This window comes from Eutrigla gurnardus (assembly GCF_963514095.1).
Source record: "Eutrigla gurnardus genome assembly, chromosome: 20".
NCBI classification, from domain to species: Eukaryota; Metazoa; Chordata; class Actinopteri; order Perciformes; family Triglidae; genus Eutrigla; species Eutrigla gurnardus.
The window spans coordinates 21151963-21166820 of NC_139931.1; the positions used below are offsets into that span (position 1 = coordinate 21151963).

The window sequence follows — 14858 nt, forward strand, 5'->3', positions numbered from 1 at the left end:
CTACAGCACACTGCGCTGCTGTGCATGACAAATTGTGTGTGTGCGTGTGTGTGAGAGAGAGAGAGAGAGTGGGAGAGAGAGGGAGGGAGGATGAACGCCAGCCCAGTCATTCCTCTTAAAAATGGCGTCTTGTGAACAAAATGAGCGAAAGTGCGGTTCCTCTGTGTGAGTGAGCCGCCGCAGCAGCAGCAGCCGCAGCACCGGATCACCGTGAACGCGGCGTCGCTTCTTCACGCTGCCGAACAACGTGGAGCATCTGTTCTACGGCCCCGTCGGCCGAACACAGGAGACAATAGACAGTGAAATATATGAGGAGAGGAGAGGAGGAGGGAGGAGGTGCTCCTGGCTGATGTGACCCCCCCCCCCCTTCTCCTCCTCCTCCCTCCATTCCTCCCAGTCTACAGGCTCGTCAAGCGGAGAAATAAAAAGAAGCGAGCGCAGAGAAGAGAAGACATTCCTCCCTCCCCTCCCCCTCACTATCTGTCCATCTTCATCCAGCCCTTTCTTTCATGGAGAGGAATTATCCCGCTGCAGGCTTCGGAGACCTCGGGGCTGGGACGGGATGGAGTTACGACAGATCGGCCAAAGCAAGGTAAGCTTCGGTGGCCGAAGCATGGGGCACCCACACGGCTCCCCCGTGGGTGCACCAGTGTGAGCTCTTAACAATGCCACAGCGCTGCCTGCGCCTCTGCATTGAGCCGGGCTGCGTGGTGCTGCCACACGGCCACCAGTCTCAGGTACAGCCAGCCAGTATTGTCATGTAGGGAGGGGAGGGGAGGGGTATGGGAGGGGGAGGGCTGTCTCCAAAATGCATGGAATGCGATGGAAGGTTAATAGTGATACGGAGACAGGGGAGAGGGGAGAGACGGAGGGGGATGGGTTGCTGCAACCAGTTTGTTATTATTTTATTTTTTTAATTAAAGATCACATCACACTGCATTGTCTCCGCTGCAGCTTTGTCTTTGCGTGTTACTTAACGAATGGCTGACAGGGACGCTCGCAGGTTGCTCGGGAGCCCACAGTACTACTAATTGTCTGCTAATCAAAGCAGCCCGGTGCATAACGTTACAGCTGCCGCCTGCTACCGAGCACTAGTAATTCAGAGCAGCCCGCATTACCGCATTCCATGAAATAGAAAAGTAGCCTAATGTAGTAGTAACGAGTGTTGTAATGTTATCTGTTGATTTGATACGAAAGCTTTCATTTAAAGATGGTCCAACTCAACTCTTCGGATAAGGTGGTTGTGGTAACACCAGCTGCATTGATATATATATATATATATATATATATATATATATATATATATATATATATATATATATATATATATATATATATATATATATATGTATATAAAAAACAGTGTCAAATATGGCAGAAGCTACGAATTAACGTGTCGGTGCTCTAACGCCGAGGCGGACATTATCCCTTATTAGTAAACATCGCTATTACAATGGTGTCACGTGGCTGACAAATGTGCCCGCGACTGTCAACGCAACGCTGCTACGTTAGCAAGTAAACAGGAGCCGGTGCTCCTCGTTACTAACGAGGTAACTAAAGGTAACGTTTGCTTGCACCCTCGGTGGGCTACACGTTGAGTTACTTTCCCGTCACATTCTCCCTGGGTCTGATAGTCGGTGCAGCACCGGAGCTGCGGCCACTTCCCTTCCAAAGTGGCTGTGTTGATCAACGTTAGCAAACTGTTAACACTTAAGCCAACGCTCTCACTCCTGGCCGACTCCACACGTCTGGCCCCCTGCTGTGTTTAAGCTGCCGCCGTTGATAAGTGACAGGCGACGTGGGCTTTTCCCGACACGTCAGTGTTTGTGTGCTGGAATGAAGCGCAGCATCGAGCCATGCTAACGTTAGCTAGCTCCCGTTAGCCTCGCTTCACGTTAGCGGTCGCCTTGACAACCACATCAGTCTTCCGTTCGACCCAAAAGGGCCCCGTGTAAACTCGATGTTCCTCCGTCACCAGTGCTGCCAATGTATTGCATTATTTTTTTTAAATGGAATGAAGTTGAAAAATGACAATAATAATAATAATAATAATAATAAAGTAAAAACAATACAACTCCACAATGAAGGCAGATGCACAAATGCTAATCACATTATTGCTGTATTTGCCCCCACAGTTGCCTCACCCAGCTCAGGTTGCAGTAAAGTAGGTCTGCCCTCAGTCCAACCTGCTCAATCCACTGCAACATGTCCATTTGGCAATGTTGTTAGGTGGGCCATTTCCTGTAGCCTCTGCCTGGTAAAGAACAGTTGAGCTAAAGAAGATGACATACATGCCAATAGCATAAATTATATGGATGAAGGTAGTAAAACATTTGTTTTTACTAATTACTACAGAAACAGATTGAGAGGTTGCTGAGGAAAACATTTAAAGGTGAGGAGTCTTGAACCAACAAAATGATTTAGTGGCTGAGTGAATTGGAAAAGCCTTTCCCTGGAATGATTTGTTCCCAAACTTTTTTTTCCTTCCAAAAATTAAAATACATTCAAAACTACACATTAACACGAATACAACCTATAATAAACAAAAATAAATCTTCCTATTCATTGAATGTTATGACATTGTGATGTAGAAATGCCAATATAGAATTTTAAATGTGTTCTATAAATATATGAATCTGTCAACAATTATTATTTAAATGACTTGGCATTGTATACATCATTACAAAGTACTGTTATACATGGCACTATGGCTGCACTACACATTATTATTGGCCCGGTTTAATAAGCAACACAATTTTATACGATATGTATGTATATGTATATAATTTAGTTCCCTCCACCGGCTCACTATCAGCCACAGGCTTCTTGGCCTTAAAAAAGGTTGAAGACCTCTGATCTAGGAAACAAGCCTTCTACTGATCAACAGTAATGTCGTCAACTGTCCTCTGTGATGGATGAAAACAAGAGCAAGAAATAAGATTAATAATTGTATTGTATAAATTGGGCAAGAAAAGTGAAGACTCAGGCTTTAATGGAATATTTAGTACAGTCATGCATCCATTAATGCTTTCAGGTAAGAACCACAGAAATGAAAGCAGAGTAGAAGGGACATTTCCATTCAAATCAATGTAGCAGCATGTTCAGAGTGCCGGACATTTTCATGTGTACGGCTGACTGTAATAGTGACTGTTGTACTGGGACACTTCTGTATAAACTAAACCCACTAACGCTCGCTGAGGTTTTACAGTAATGACTATGAGCGGAGTAGTAATGTTATGAAGCATAGACCGACTATAGGCGTTTTTACACAGAGACGCCACCATAATCATGGAAAGAAGAGCCCTTGATATGCCACAATCACGCCGAATATATATTGAACTTTACCGTGTCTCCTATTACACAAGCATCCTGGCTTTGAGGAACCAGATGGGGTGACGTGTAACACATTGAGATCGGCAGTAGTGCAACGTGTTAAATCAGCGATGGGAATACGATCATACCTAGCACCCCAAAACGAGAGAGTTGAGTTTCTTATGCACGTTGTGCGTTTACATGACTCTTCAGGTGCACGTGATTTTGCCGTGCATCATATATGTTGATGATACAATTAGTGGTAGACGAGCTGATTCATGGCATTTTGAGATGATTAACATTGGCCAGTGCCTGCGCTTCTGAGGCAGATAAACAAAAAATGGCTTAGGCTTAAGGCTAAAAAGTCGTGGAGGAAAAACTTGGACATGATTTCAGAGAGCGGGCTCCAAAGAGCCACGGTGCTTCTCCCAGTCCTGCTCCTGCTCCCGGTCCGGGTCCAGTCATTACATTTCTTTCTTTTCTCTTTTTCGAGGATGAGGTGAAGTAGGAAGATAGAATCGAATACAATAGGGTAAGACAGCATTTACAAGAAAGAGACGAGATGAAATCAAACACATTGAACAGCAAACCGGTAAAAGGAATGTTTCTCAGTGAGAATGCGAGGATGAAACCCCCGTGCATTACACAGGGCTGATTGAAATGATACCTCCTCTTAAAATCCAACACAATACTTTGGGCATTCCTCTCCAGCCACACCGTATTTTTTTTTTAGAAAGCAAAACAACCTCAACTTGCAAAATACAATTTTTTGTAGGGTCCGCTTCAATGTCAAATCTCATCTCTATTCGATCAGCCAGAATGAATGAACCCAATTAGATTATTTGACCGTGGTCATTTAAAAACAAACATTTGAATGAATGCCTGAGAACTTTACTGAATTAACGACCGTTTCAAGAGTCTTAATGCCCACTCACACTAGGTGGGCCATACCGTTCCCAAGCACATTTGACCCCCAAAGTCCAGTTTGTTTGACTAATGTGATGCTCCATACCGAGCTCACGGTCCTGTTCCTCTGCTTGTTAGAGGTGTGCTTCGGCACGGTAAAGTTGCTCATGCACGAGTACAAGCACGGGTACGCAACGTCGGCATGATGTATGATCGACAGGCCGTTATTGAGCTATCGAGACGATTTTGGACTGAAAATACTGTTGATGACTGTGCGAGACACAGATGGATTCTGGGTTGGGCTTGGGCTCAAACATCTCTCTTTGTACTCTAGAGAATAGCTGATGAAGACCAAATGCTATTATGTTGAATGGGAGATTAAAGACATACAAATGTGGTAGGATGATATTGAAGGCCAGAGCTGATAGCACCCATCAGCTCTGGCCCATTGGACATGAGGAGGCGGAGCTCAGCTCCACTGGGCTCCCGCCCAATTTAACCCCTGGTTACACAAAATGACCGGAGCAGCAGGCTGATGAGCAGCAGCAGAGCTGAGTGTAACGATCCCTCCACCTCACTGGAGGACAAGATACCTCGCTAACTAGCTACCTAGCTAACTAGCTAACTAGCTACCTGGCTAACTAGCTACCTGGCTAACTAGCTACTTAGCTAACTAGCTTCCTGGCTAACTAAGCTAGCTAACTAGTAAGACATTGGGTGCAGTCGAATAGTCTATTTTGCTTAGGAAGGTTCCTAACTGAAGAAGTGATCCGGAAGTAAACAATATTTAACAATGACTTTCATGCAGACATATAGTAATTGGAATTGTGTTGATAAATGTTTGTGGACAGCGATAATAATTGAATGGTATTTTTACTTATTTCAATCATGTAACAAACTTGACTTGTACAACTGTTGAATTTCTGTTCTACTCCTGCTCTATTTCTATGCTAAGACCTGTAGCTTGGTTATGACATCATAATAGAATCTATCTATCTATCTATCTATCTATCTATCTATCTATCTATCTATCTATCTATCTATCTATCTATCTATCTATCTATCTATCTATCTATCTAAATTCATGAATGGCAGTCTCAGTCAACTTCAACTTGGACAATTTCTGAACATAGGCCTACTACTGATGTTTTAACTAGTCCAAATTAGGTTTAATTTCAAACATATGACAGCATGTATTTATAGCAGACAACAATATAACCTGAAAGCAGCTATATTTAAAAGAAAACCCCACAGCTGATTGCCATTTTATCTTAGGACCGAGCAGAGGCAGACAATGTATGCATTTCTTTTTATCAATACACAGACACCAATTATCTTTTTTTTTTACTAAACTACTAATAACTATTAATATTACAAATTAAACCATTTGGTAACAGTTGCTTCTTTAGCCCACTAGATGGTGCTAGAGTTTGTTCTGGTGGCCATGGAGGGATTGACAGGAAGTTGGTTACAACAAAGATGGAGTGTTGTCTGTCTGTCTGTTTGACACATTTTGTTGCAATACGAATAATTGAAATGAGAGAAACAGTGAAAACTTGATCTAATTAGATATTACATATTTAACAATTATCAGTAAAAAAAACTGTAATAAATCAAAATATACAATATTATCACACTACTGTTTAAACTTGCAATACGATCATACAGAGACAGTATCGCAATGATATTGTATTGTTGGGCCTCTGATTCCCTATCCTGTATGGATGAGAACTGACCAAATGCAGAAGACAGGGTTGTGAAAAATAAGCAGTGTATAATACATGCATAGTGGATAAACAACTACTGGAATTTCATGTGGTATAATTTGTAATACACTATACACAATATTGTGAAACGTCATCAATTGTGGTTAATTTCTAGGGTTTTGCATTCCATAAAAACCATGCCTTGTTCTTGCCGTATGTGAAGCAGACCAAGCATATTGTAATGCTGTTGTTAGCTTTATAGTATATAGGTCATTGTGTTAGTGTATTCATGTTGTGAGACTGATGTTGTTGATGCTGGAACACACGTGAAGCATTTTGGATTCAGCCTCGCATGCGAGATGAACTGATGTGCTGAGCAGCATGTTGGTAAGAGCTTTGGAAATTAGGGCTTATTCACACCTGTGGTTCGTTTGCTCTGGTCCGAATCAGGGACCAACTTGTTACAATGGTGCAAATTGCCTCGAGTTTGGTTTGTGTTCTCACGGCAGCATTCACAAGCGGACCAAAATGTTTGATGCGCGGGGAAACTGCTCTCTAATTGGTCGGAATTTCCTCGTGGGGAAACTCCCGGAAGTAAACAAAGAAGAGCAGCCTCCAGAGTGCTACTTTTCAATTTTACAATGGAGGGAAAGCTACGCGGGTTGCTCTTGGCCCTTTTTTTTTTAGTGCATCACGACTTTGATGTACTCCTGACAAAGTTTTTTTGCTTTGATGCGGCACTGAGCAGCAGACCTCCGGAACCCCCTTTCCCCGAGCTGTTTGCTGAAGAGTGAGTAGATTTCTGTGTTTTTATGTGTTGTCGAAAGTTGTGAGTTTATATAGTCATCCGACCAAATCTCTATGAGGCACTGCACCTCCTCACGAGTCCACGTCTGTCCACGATTACTCGGATTCATCTCGACCATCTTCTACCCATAATGCACAGCGCAGCTGGCTACGGGAGGTGGTTTAGTCCAAAACAGGCTCAACGCGCCCGCAGTTGGGTCGGATCGAGGTTGGATCATGTTCTCACCACAATCGAACCGCAGCAGAGTTTGTTTGGAACCGGACCGAGACCACCCTTTCCAGGAGGTCTCGGTCCGGTTGTTTTGGTCCGCACCCGAGTGCGATTGATGTGTTCACACCTTCCCAAACGAACTGCACCAAGGGGGAAAACGCTCCAGGATTCGATTCAACCGAACTAAACAAGGCAGGTGTGAAAACGCCCTTAGAAACAGAGTAAAGAGTTATCAGTGAATACAGCGTCTGTTATGTATTGGAGTTGCTTCCTGGTTGCTTTCAACATTCACAGGAACACAATCGGGAGAGAAGAAAGACAACCATGGCACGTCTGTGTTCAGACACTGCTGTGGCTGGTCTGTGAACACTTTGTTTCTGATGTGGTTTGCTTTGTGTCTCGAAGAAAAATGCCTAGTTGATTACAAAGATGACATTCAGTTAGTCATATCAGGTTGCATTTACAAGTGCGCAATAATGGTACCGATCCATAGCTCTTGTTGCGTTAAATTTGCATTGCATGGCAATTTTGGATTCAATTTATTGTGTACCCTATCGATGCTCTCCGATATGCGCAGATATTAAACATACATTTTTGAAGAATATAATATGATAAGTGTTGCTAGAATGGTCCAGAAAGTCATTCAGAATTGGAGTGAATATCATTGATATATTGATATCAGAATGTTTTTACCGGTTTGTATCTGAATCTGCATTAGCCCGAAAAATCCCATATCGGACGGACTCTAGTAAATTGATATTACAACTCCGTTTTAAAAAGTTTGAACAAATCAAGTGCCCAGCAATTATAAACTAGTAGCAACAAGATTTCTACATGTGTCGAAAAGTAAAAACTACATTTCAGAGAGTGCAATGTCAAATGGACAACTGCTTCATGAGGTTTTCAACTGTGTAGAAAAACAAATCTACACTATCAAAAAAAACCTGTCAAACAAGTTAAAACAAAAAATCTGCTTTGTTGCAAAATAGTGTGAGGCTGAAGAGAAACCAGAATGTTTTCATAAACACATATTCATAAAGTAATGTTTGGTGTTTCGGTCAAATGTAGAGGAAATGCGGTTGCTATATACTTTTATTACAGAGATAGAAATCTTGCGGCAAATAGCGGCAGATGTAGTGAGAGCGAATGGTACTTCGATTGCCACCCTTAAAGCTATATAATAAATAATAAATATATGACAGGCTTGATTAGAAGTGATGCTGATTGGTTAATTGAGTGTACCGTGACAGACTCTCATTGTTCATTTATGCTGAGTTCATGCTACAAAGTGATCAGATCACTGTACAGTTCACACTACAGTTCTTGTTGTCTCATAAGCCTGTGTTGCATATATGCCTAATTTGCGTTGTGTTATTTGCATTCGCATCATTGCATTGAATTTGGATGCAATATCGCTGCTTGAAAAATGTGCTTTGCCTTTGGTTTGAACACAGTATTAGCTTAACTCCCTAAAATAAACAGGAAATAGGTGTTTAACGAAAATGGCATTTCACCCCTACCACCTTACACTGTGCAGTAACGTTGGAGGTATTTGAAATGTAAATGAAATGTTAATGTACACAGAACGGTTTACAAGGCATGATGGTCGTTAAAGCTCAAAGATGAACACAAGGGGCCCTAGTTTCGTAGACCAGGCGCAGTCAGCTCTCAGCGCACCTGCGCCATGCCGACGGGGTGTGTCCGCCTGGACTTTGCAAGTTTCGTGCACCGCGCAGGCTCGCGCAGGCACATCTCCCGTCACTCCCACCCGCGCAAGTGGGAAAGAGGGAGGAGAAGAAGGCGTGAGTGGGAAACGAGGAGGAGGCAAGGCGTGGACTGGGATTAATACAGCCGATTCAGATCTTCACCAATCAAATGAGCTCCTCTCCTCACCTTTAATGCGTTAGGGGAGGTTCAGTGCAAGTTCCGTCACTTGACAACCCGATGACAGAAGCAGCGCCGCCGCTCCCACAACGCGCATCACATGCTGTGCGTGCATATCATAATAATAACAATGCCGATATTATAAAACACAGGAGAGAGCGAGGGAGATGTTTTGGTCCGAGAGGCTGAGTTTCCGTTACGCGTGCCATCCGCCTCAGATGTGACGGGGCAATCTATATAGATATAAATTCACATGTTGATTCAATTAGTTGCATTAAATAGTGTTTGTTGTGATTATTTATTGCATTTAAATGTGCCTGGAACTGTGGAAACCTGCCTGTGAGATCTCTCAACCAAACTTCCACTCCGCCAGCTGTGATTCGCCTTTAATGAATGGACTTTATCTACGCCTTGCGCCTTGCGCCGAGAGTAGACCAGGTCGGAGCTGGCGAGCTTTCAGCGCAGTCTCGGCGAGGCTTTTTGCCACGAAACTTCCGCTATGCCAAGCTGAATCTGTGACGCCTCCCCCTGCTGCGCCGCCACACCCATCTTGGCACAGGCGATCCACCAAACTGCCAAACTGACCGTGCGCAAGGCTGCGCGGGTCGAAACTTGCATTGCGCCGGCTCCGCCACCCTGCGCCGCCCTGCGCTGCGCCACGAAACTAGGGCCCAAGGACTGGATAGGCTCGGATGCCAACCGACTGTCAAGTCACCTTGCAGAGCTCCTTGCCATGCAATGTACAGCCGACAGAGAAAGCAGAGTAAAACTGAGAGTAGAACATTGATTTTGTCGTTCTCCTCCACAGCATGCTCCAAAGAGCAGCACCTCCACACTTTGAAATCTGAGGCATAGACAGATCTGTAGAAATCCAAATCTCAAGGAATTGCAACTGTCTCAACTGTGGTTTGGATCCAATTAGCAAAAAATAGCATTTCTTGTGTATGTGTTTTTCTTTCTAGAATCATTCTGGATACACCGTCAATTTTTTTCATATCTTTGTCTGAAAAAGGTAAAATAATTGTTGACCCCTGAAAGAACTTGTCTTCTGCTGACTGTGAGCAGCTCATGCCGGTTGAGTTTTGGCTGGTTTACAGCCTCCAACCCCATCCTGCAACATGTCAGTCTGGCACCTCGCAAAATACTCAAAACCACGTCTGTGGTAGTTCCCGCTAAAGTATCTCCAGGACCACATTTTACCACGATTACACACACAGACTCACAAGATGGAAATAAAAGCCACATCCTGCCACGGCTGGTAATAATGATAGAAAGGCAAAACAAGAGACCATCTTGCAATGCGATCACACCAGCTGCAACACTCAACTTGGACACTATACCATCCTACTTCCGGCATCCTTGATCAGACCAATTGGTGTGTGAGTCAGTCCCACTATGGCGAGCGCAGATGAGATGCCTGGATGAACCACCTGCGAGTTCCCTGTCACCTTGAACAGCAAGTGAAAGAGTTGTGAGTAAGATGAGGACGATATGTTGGTGTTGCTCCACTGCTGTAGGTATGTAAAAGGAAACATCCAACCTGCTGACACAATCGATGATGAACCAGATGTACCGATCACCTGGACAAGGATAAAGACAAACCCGACCCAATGCTGCATTCAGCAACCTTTAGTAGGAGTGGGGCACAATTAATCAATCATAGTATTGTATAGTTTTTAACACTATTATCTTGATACACGGACATCAAGTAAGATCTTTTATAATAAAACGATATGTTGCAAATCCAAGTTAAACCATTTGGTAACAGTTGCTTCTTTAGTCCACTAGATGGTGCTGAGTTTGTTCTTGTGGCCATGGGTAAAGTCAGAGGGATTGACAGGAAGTTGGTCAAAACAAACATTTTACTCCAATAAAGTGAGATGAACCCAGTGAAAACTTTATCATATCAGATATATATCGTATCGTGAGGCCTCTGGTGATTCCGAACCCAGTTTTTTTGTCCCCTACACAGATTACAGTTTCTTCTTTACATGACATTTAAGAAAACTGTAAACCAATTACTTCAGAGCATGTGAACGCTGACTGTTTAAAATTTGGCTGCCATACTTGATTGGGGGTAACTGGTTTTGGGGATGAATGAATGAATCTGCAGCTGAAAAATGGTCATAAATCACAATACTGTATATGGCAATATATGTTATGGCAATACTCACAAATTTTAACAATTTTAATACAATTATATTGTCAATTAAGTATTGCGATAAAATCATATAGTAGGCCGGTGATTCCCAGCCTTTAGAAACACAAGCAAAATGGTACAAAATAATTTGCATTAGCATTGGCCTAAAGCCAAGGTGGAACTCGTTTTTATTTTTTTTATTTGATGTATTTTGGTATTTTCAATTTCATAAGAGAAGATTTTCAATTGTAGAAATTGTTGAGACCTGTAGCCCGTAGGAAAAGTTCAGTGTTTGTTCAGTGTAACACATTTTTTAAATTATCCTTATTTTTATAATGAAATTAGTTTATCAAAGTTGACATTGCAAATAGTTCATTCCCCATGGTTCGCATCTTAATGCCTGATGCGATTGCATGCCCCTGTTCTATATCCTGTCTATCTTTGATGTATTAGCCCCTTCTACGCTGCCTTTTCGTTGCGGGAGTATCACTCCGTTTTTAATGCACCGTCGTTATTATAAAGCTACAGAGACGGAAAGGGCTGTTAGAATCGTCACGTCTCAGAGGCGAAACAAGGCGAGCCAGCCTCTTTGTGAAAGGAGCGAGCCGGAATAGAAGGTGATGTTTTGAAGACGTTTTGATCCGAAGAAGAGAGAAAGCCGGTCGTTGCCTGCACCACATCTCCAAAGGTGGTTGAGAATTACCTTTTAGATCCAGACTGGTAAACTGGTGATGTCTAAGCAAACAGAGATCATGGTGGTGGACCAAGAACAGAGCACAGCAGTAGTGACAGATGGATCTCTAACAAGAGACAGAAACATCAGGAAGAAGGAACATGAGAAGCTTGAAAAATTCCAAGGGCTTAAAGAGGAGCCAGAAAAGAAGTGAAGAGTGAAGTCATCGGTGGGACCAGTGGTAATCTGTATATCCGGGGCTTTAACTCCCTAACTCAGACACTAGCCCCTTTTACACAGACGAATCTGCTGTAATGGCTTTGTTTGCGCCGTAATGGTGTGTGCATTTTTGTAGTACCCCGGCTTTGCAGAAAGAGTGAGAAACAAGTGGCTCCAGTTTTGTCTATTGACTTATCGGCTGTGTGACGTATGCAATGAGCAGATTAGCTTGATTGCATCAAAACAACTACGGAAGGCGGAAAAGGGCATAATACTCCCACAATGAAAAGGCAGTGTAAAAGGGGATATTGACTCCAGCAGGGTCCAGGATCAACATCCCAGATCTCTGTCCAGAAGAAGTAGTCCTAGCCCTGTGTGTGCACTGTGTGTGCACTCGAGAAGGGTATTTTCCCATTCATCTTCTAAAGAGGAAATAATCTCTGTGCTCACCTTAAAATCGGAGTTTAGATGGACATGCCAGCAGGATTTTGTAACATCACCAAATTTGAGGCAATTGTGATCCAGGATGTGACTTCACAATGTTGGAAACATGAAGACTCCAGGTCACAGACACTTAAAATGAACTTTTAAGTGAAGTAGGAGATATCCTCCGTCCAGCACATAAATGTTCACTTTGAAAATGATTTACACATTCATAGTTTATATTAGAAGGAATAGATGAATGGAATAAATGTCATTGCCAGTGAAGAAACAGAAAATCCCAGGAACATCATTCTACTTTTTAGGAAGAATGAACAAATGCTAGTGGAATAGATGTTACATATAGGTGAGAATCTTGCATATGATACTTGGGGTCTACAGTGCAGAATGTGGACTACTAAATTGTAGGCCCAACATGTGACTTGTCCCCCAGCAGATGTGTTGTAAATAAGGACCTGTGTAAAATTCCATGCTAACGACCATGTGTTTCTCAGCCTTGTGTATGGGAGCTCCAGATCGACCCACCCAGACTCAGAGCTGCTCCACCGGCAAACCTATGGCACCCCTCACACCCTCCAGGGCTATGCAACCAACCACCACCCAGGAAGCTCGAGACAGGGTGGAGCCTGGGGTGCTCCTGGGCGCACCCTTGGTAAGTATCTATTGGATACTCTGTTGCGAGACAAATCTAGAAATACTGTGTTTTTTTTCTGTGTATAGTGTATGTTGGAAGTGATATTAGCTTTAATTATATTATATTACATCTATCATCACTATCATTCTTGGGCTGCACGGTGGTGTAGTGGGTAGCACTCAGAGGGTCCCGGGTTTGATTCCCGGTCGGGTTCGGGTTCCTTCTCTGTGGCGTTTGCATGTTCTCCCCGTGTAAGTGTGGGCTCTCTCCTGCTTCTCCGGCTTCCTCCCACAGTCCAAAGACAGTGAAGGGTGTGAATGTGAGAGTGAATGGTTGTCTGTCTCTTCATGTCAGCCCTGTGATAGACTGGTTACCTGTCTGTCTCTACATGTCAGCCCTGTGATAGACTGGTTACCTGTCTGTCTCTACATGTCAGCCCTGTGATAGACTGGTTACCTGTCTGTCTCTACATGTCAGCCCTGTGATAGACTGATTACCTGTCTGTCTCTACATGTCAGCCCAGTGATAGACTGGTTACCTGTCTGTCTCTACATGTCAGCCCTGTGATAGACGGGTTACCTGTCTGTCTCTACATGTCAGCCCTGTGATAGACTGGTAACCTGTCTGTCTCTACATGTCAGCCCTGTGATAGACTGGTTACCTGTCTGTCTCTACATGTCAGCCCTGTGATAGACTGATTACCTGTCTGTCTCTACATGTCAGCCCAGTGATAGACTGGTTACCTGTCTGTCTCTACATGTCAGCCCTGTGATAGACGGGTTACCTGTCTGTCTCTACATGTCAGCCCTGTGATAGACTGGTAACCTGTCTGTCTCTACATGTCAGCCCTGTGATAGACTGGTTACCTGTCTGTCTCTACGTATCAGCCCTGTGATAGACTGGTTACCTGTCTGTCTCTACATGTCAGCCCTGTGATAGACTGATTACCTGTCTGTCTCTACATGTCAGCCCAGTGATAGACTGGTTACCTGTCTGTCTCTACATGTCAGCCCTGTGATAGACGGGTTACCTGTCTGTCTCTACATGTCAGCCCTGTGATAGACTGGTTACCTGTCCTGTCCAGGGTGTACTCTACCCCCCCCCCCCCCCCCCCCCCCTAGTGATGATAAACAATATGCAAGCTTATAGTTATTACATTTATAGGTAATTGTGCAGTGCTACATCTTGTGCAGAGTGAGGGTTTCCAGGCACACATACTGTTTTTGCTCATGTGTGGTGCTTGTGCCAAAAAGTTGTTTACAGTGGAATATTAATAAAGGATAGGGTGATTAATCTCACAACACTTAGATTACTTGATGAATATGGTCCATATGCCGAAATGAAACTTGTTCAAAATAAATTTGAAAAAAAAATTGAAATAAAGAAATGTTTTTTTTATTTTTATTTATTACCGTTTAAATGATGGGTATTATCTATGATATGAATATTAATTAAGTGAGGATTGTCGTTTGTTGCCAGGCCTGTCAGGGCTGTTTGATGCTGGCCTCCACCATGCCAATCCGTCGGGTCATGACCCCTCCGTCATGAATCTGATTTCAGCTCTGGAGTCCCGGGGTCCACAGCCGCCTCCCTCTGCCTCCTCCCTCCTCTCTCAGTTCCGTACTCCCTCCTGGCAGACTGGTGAGTATCAGCCTGTTTCTCTAAGGCCTATACAAATCCTTGTTTAGGGTTGAGGTGTTTTCATATCAAACGTGAAGCAAATTGAAAATGAGGCGGCGCAAATTACGCACATTTTTATTCACTTTGTATATTATATATATAAATATTTTAACCTGAGCGAAAAATAAGCAAGATGCAAAAGCCTATCAGAGTTGATATTCGCCTCCTGTCGTCACTGAATCATAAATGGAGACAGAACATATTGTAGCGGTCTGTGGGTCTCCCAGAGCTCTACCATAGTACTT

At 43.4% G+C, this 14858-nt stretch overlaps 1 protein-coding gene across 1 annotated transcript in view; it reads left to right on the forward strand.

The window, feature by feature from the left end:
- The first annotated feature begins 36 nt into the window (after window positions 1-36).
- prr12b (proline rich 12b) overlaps window positions 37-14858 on the forward strand; it is a 48108-nt gene continuing 33286 nt past the window's right edge. The window contains exons 1-3 of the mRNA XM_084036207.1: window positions 37-592; window positions 12794-12951; window positions 14413-14574. Coding sequence (XP_083892333.1) covers window positions 510-592; window positions 12794-12951; window positions 14413-14574 — 403 coding nt within the window. The 5' untranslated portion in view covers window positions 37-509. The remainder of the gene's footprint in view (window positions 593-12793; window positions 12952-14412; window positions 14575-14858) is intronic.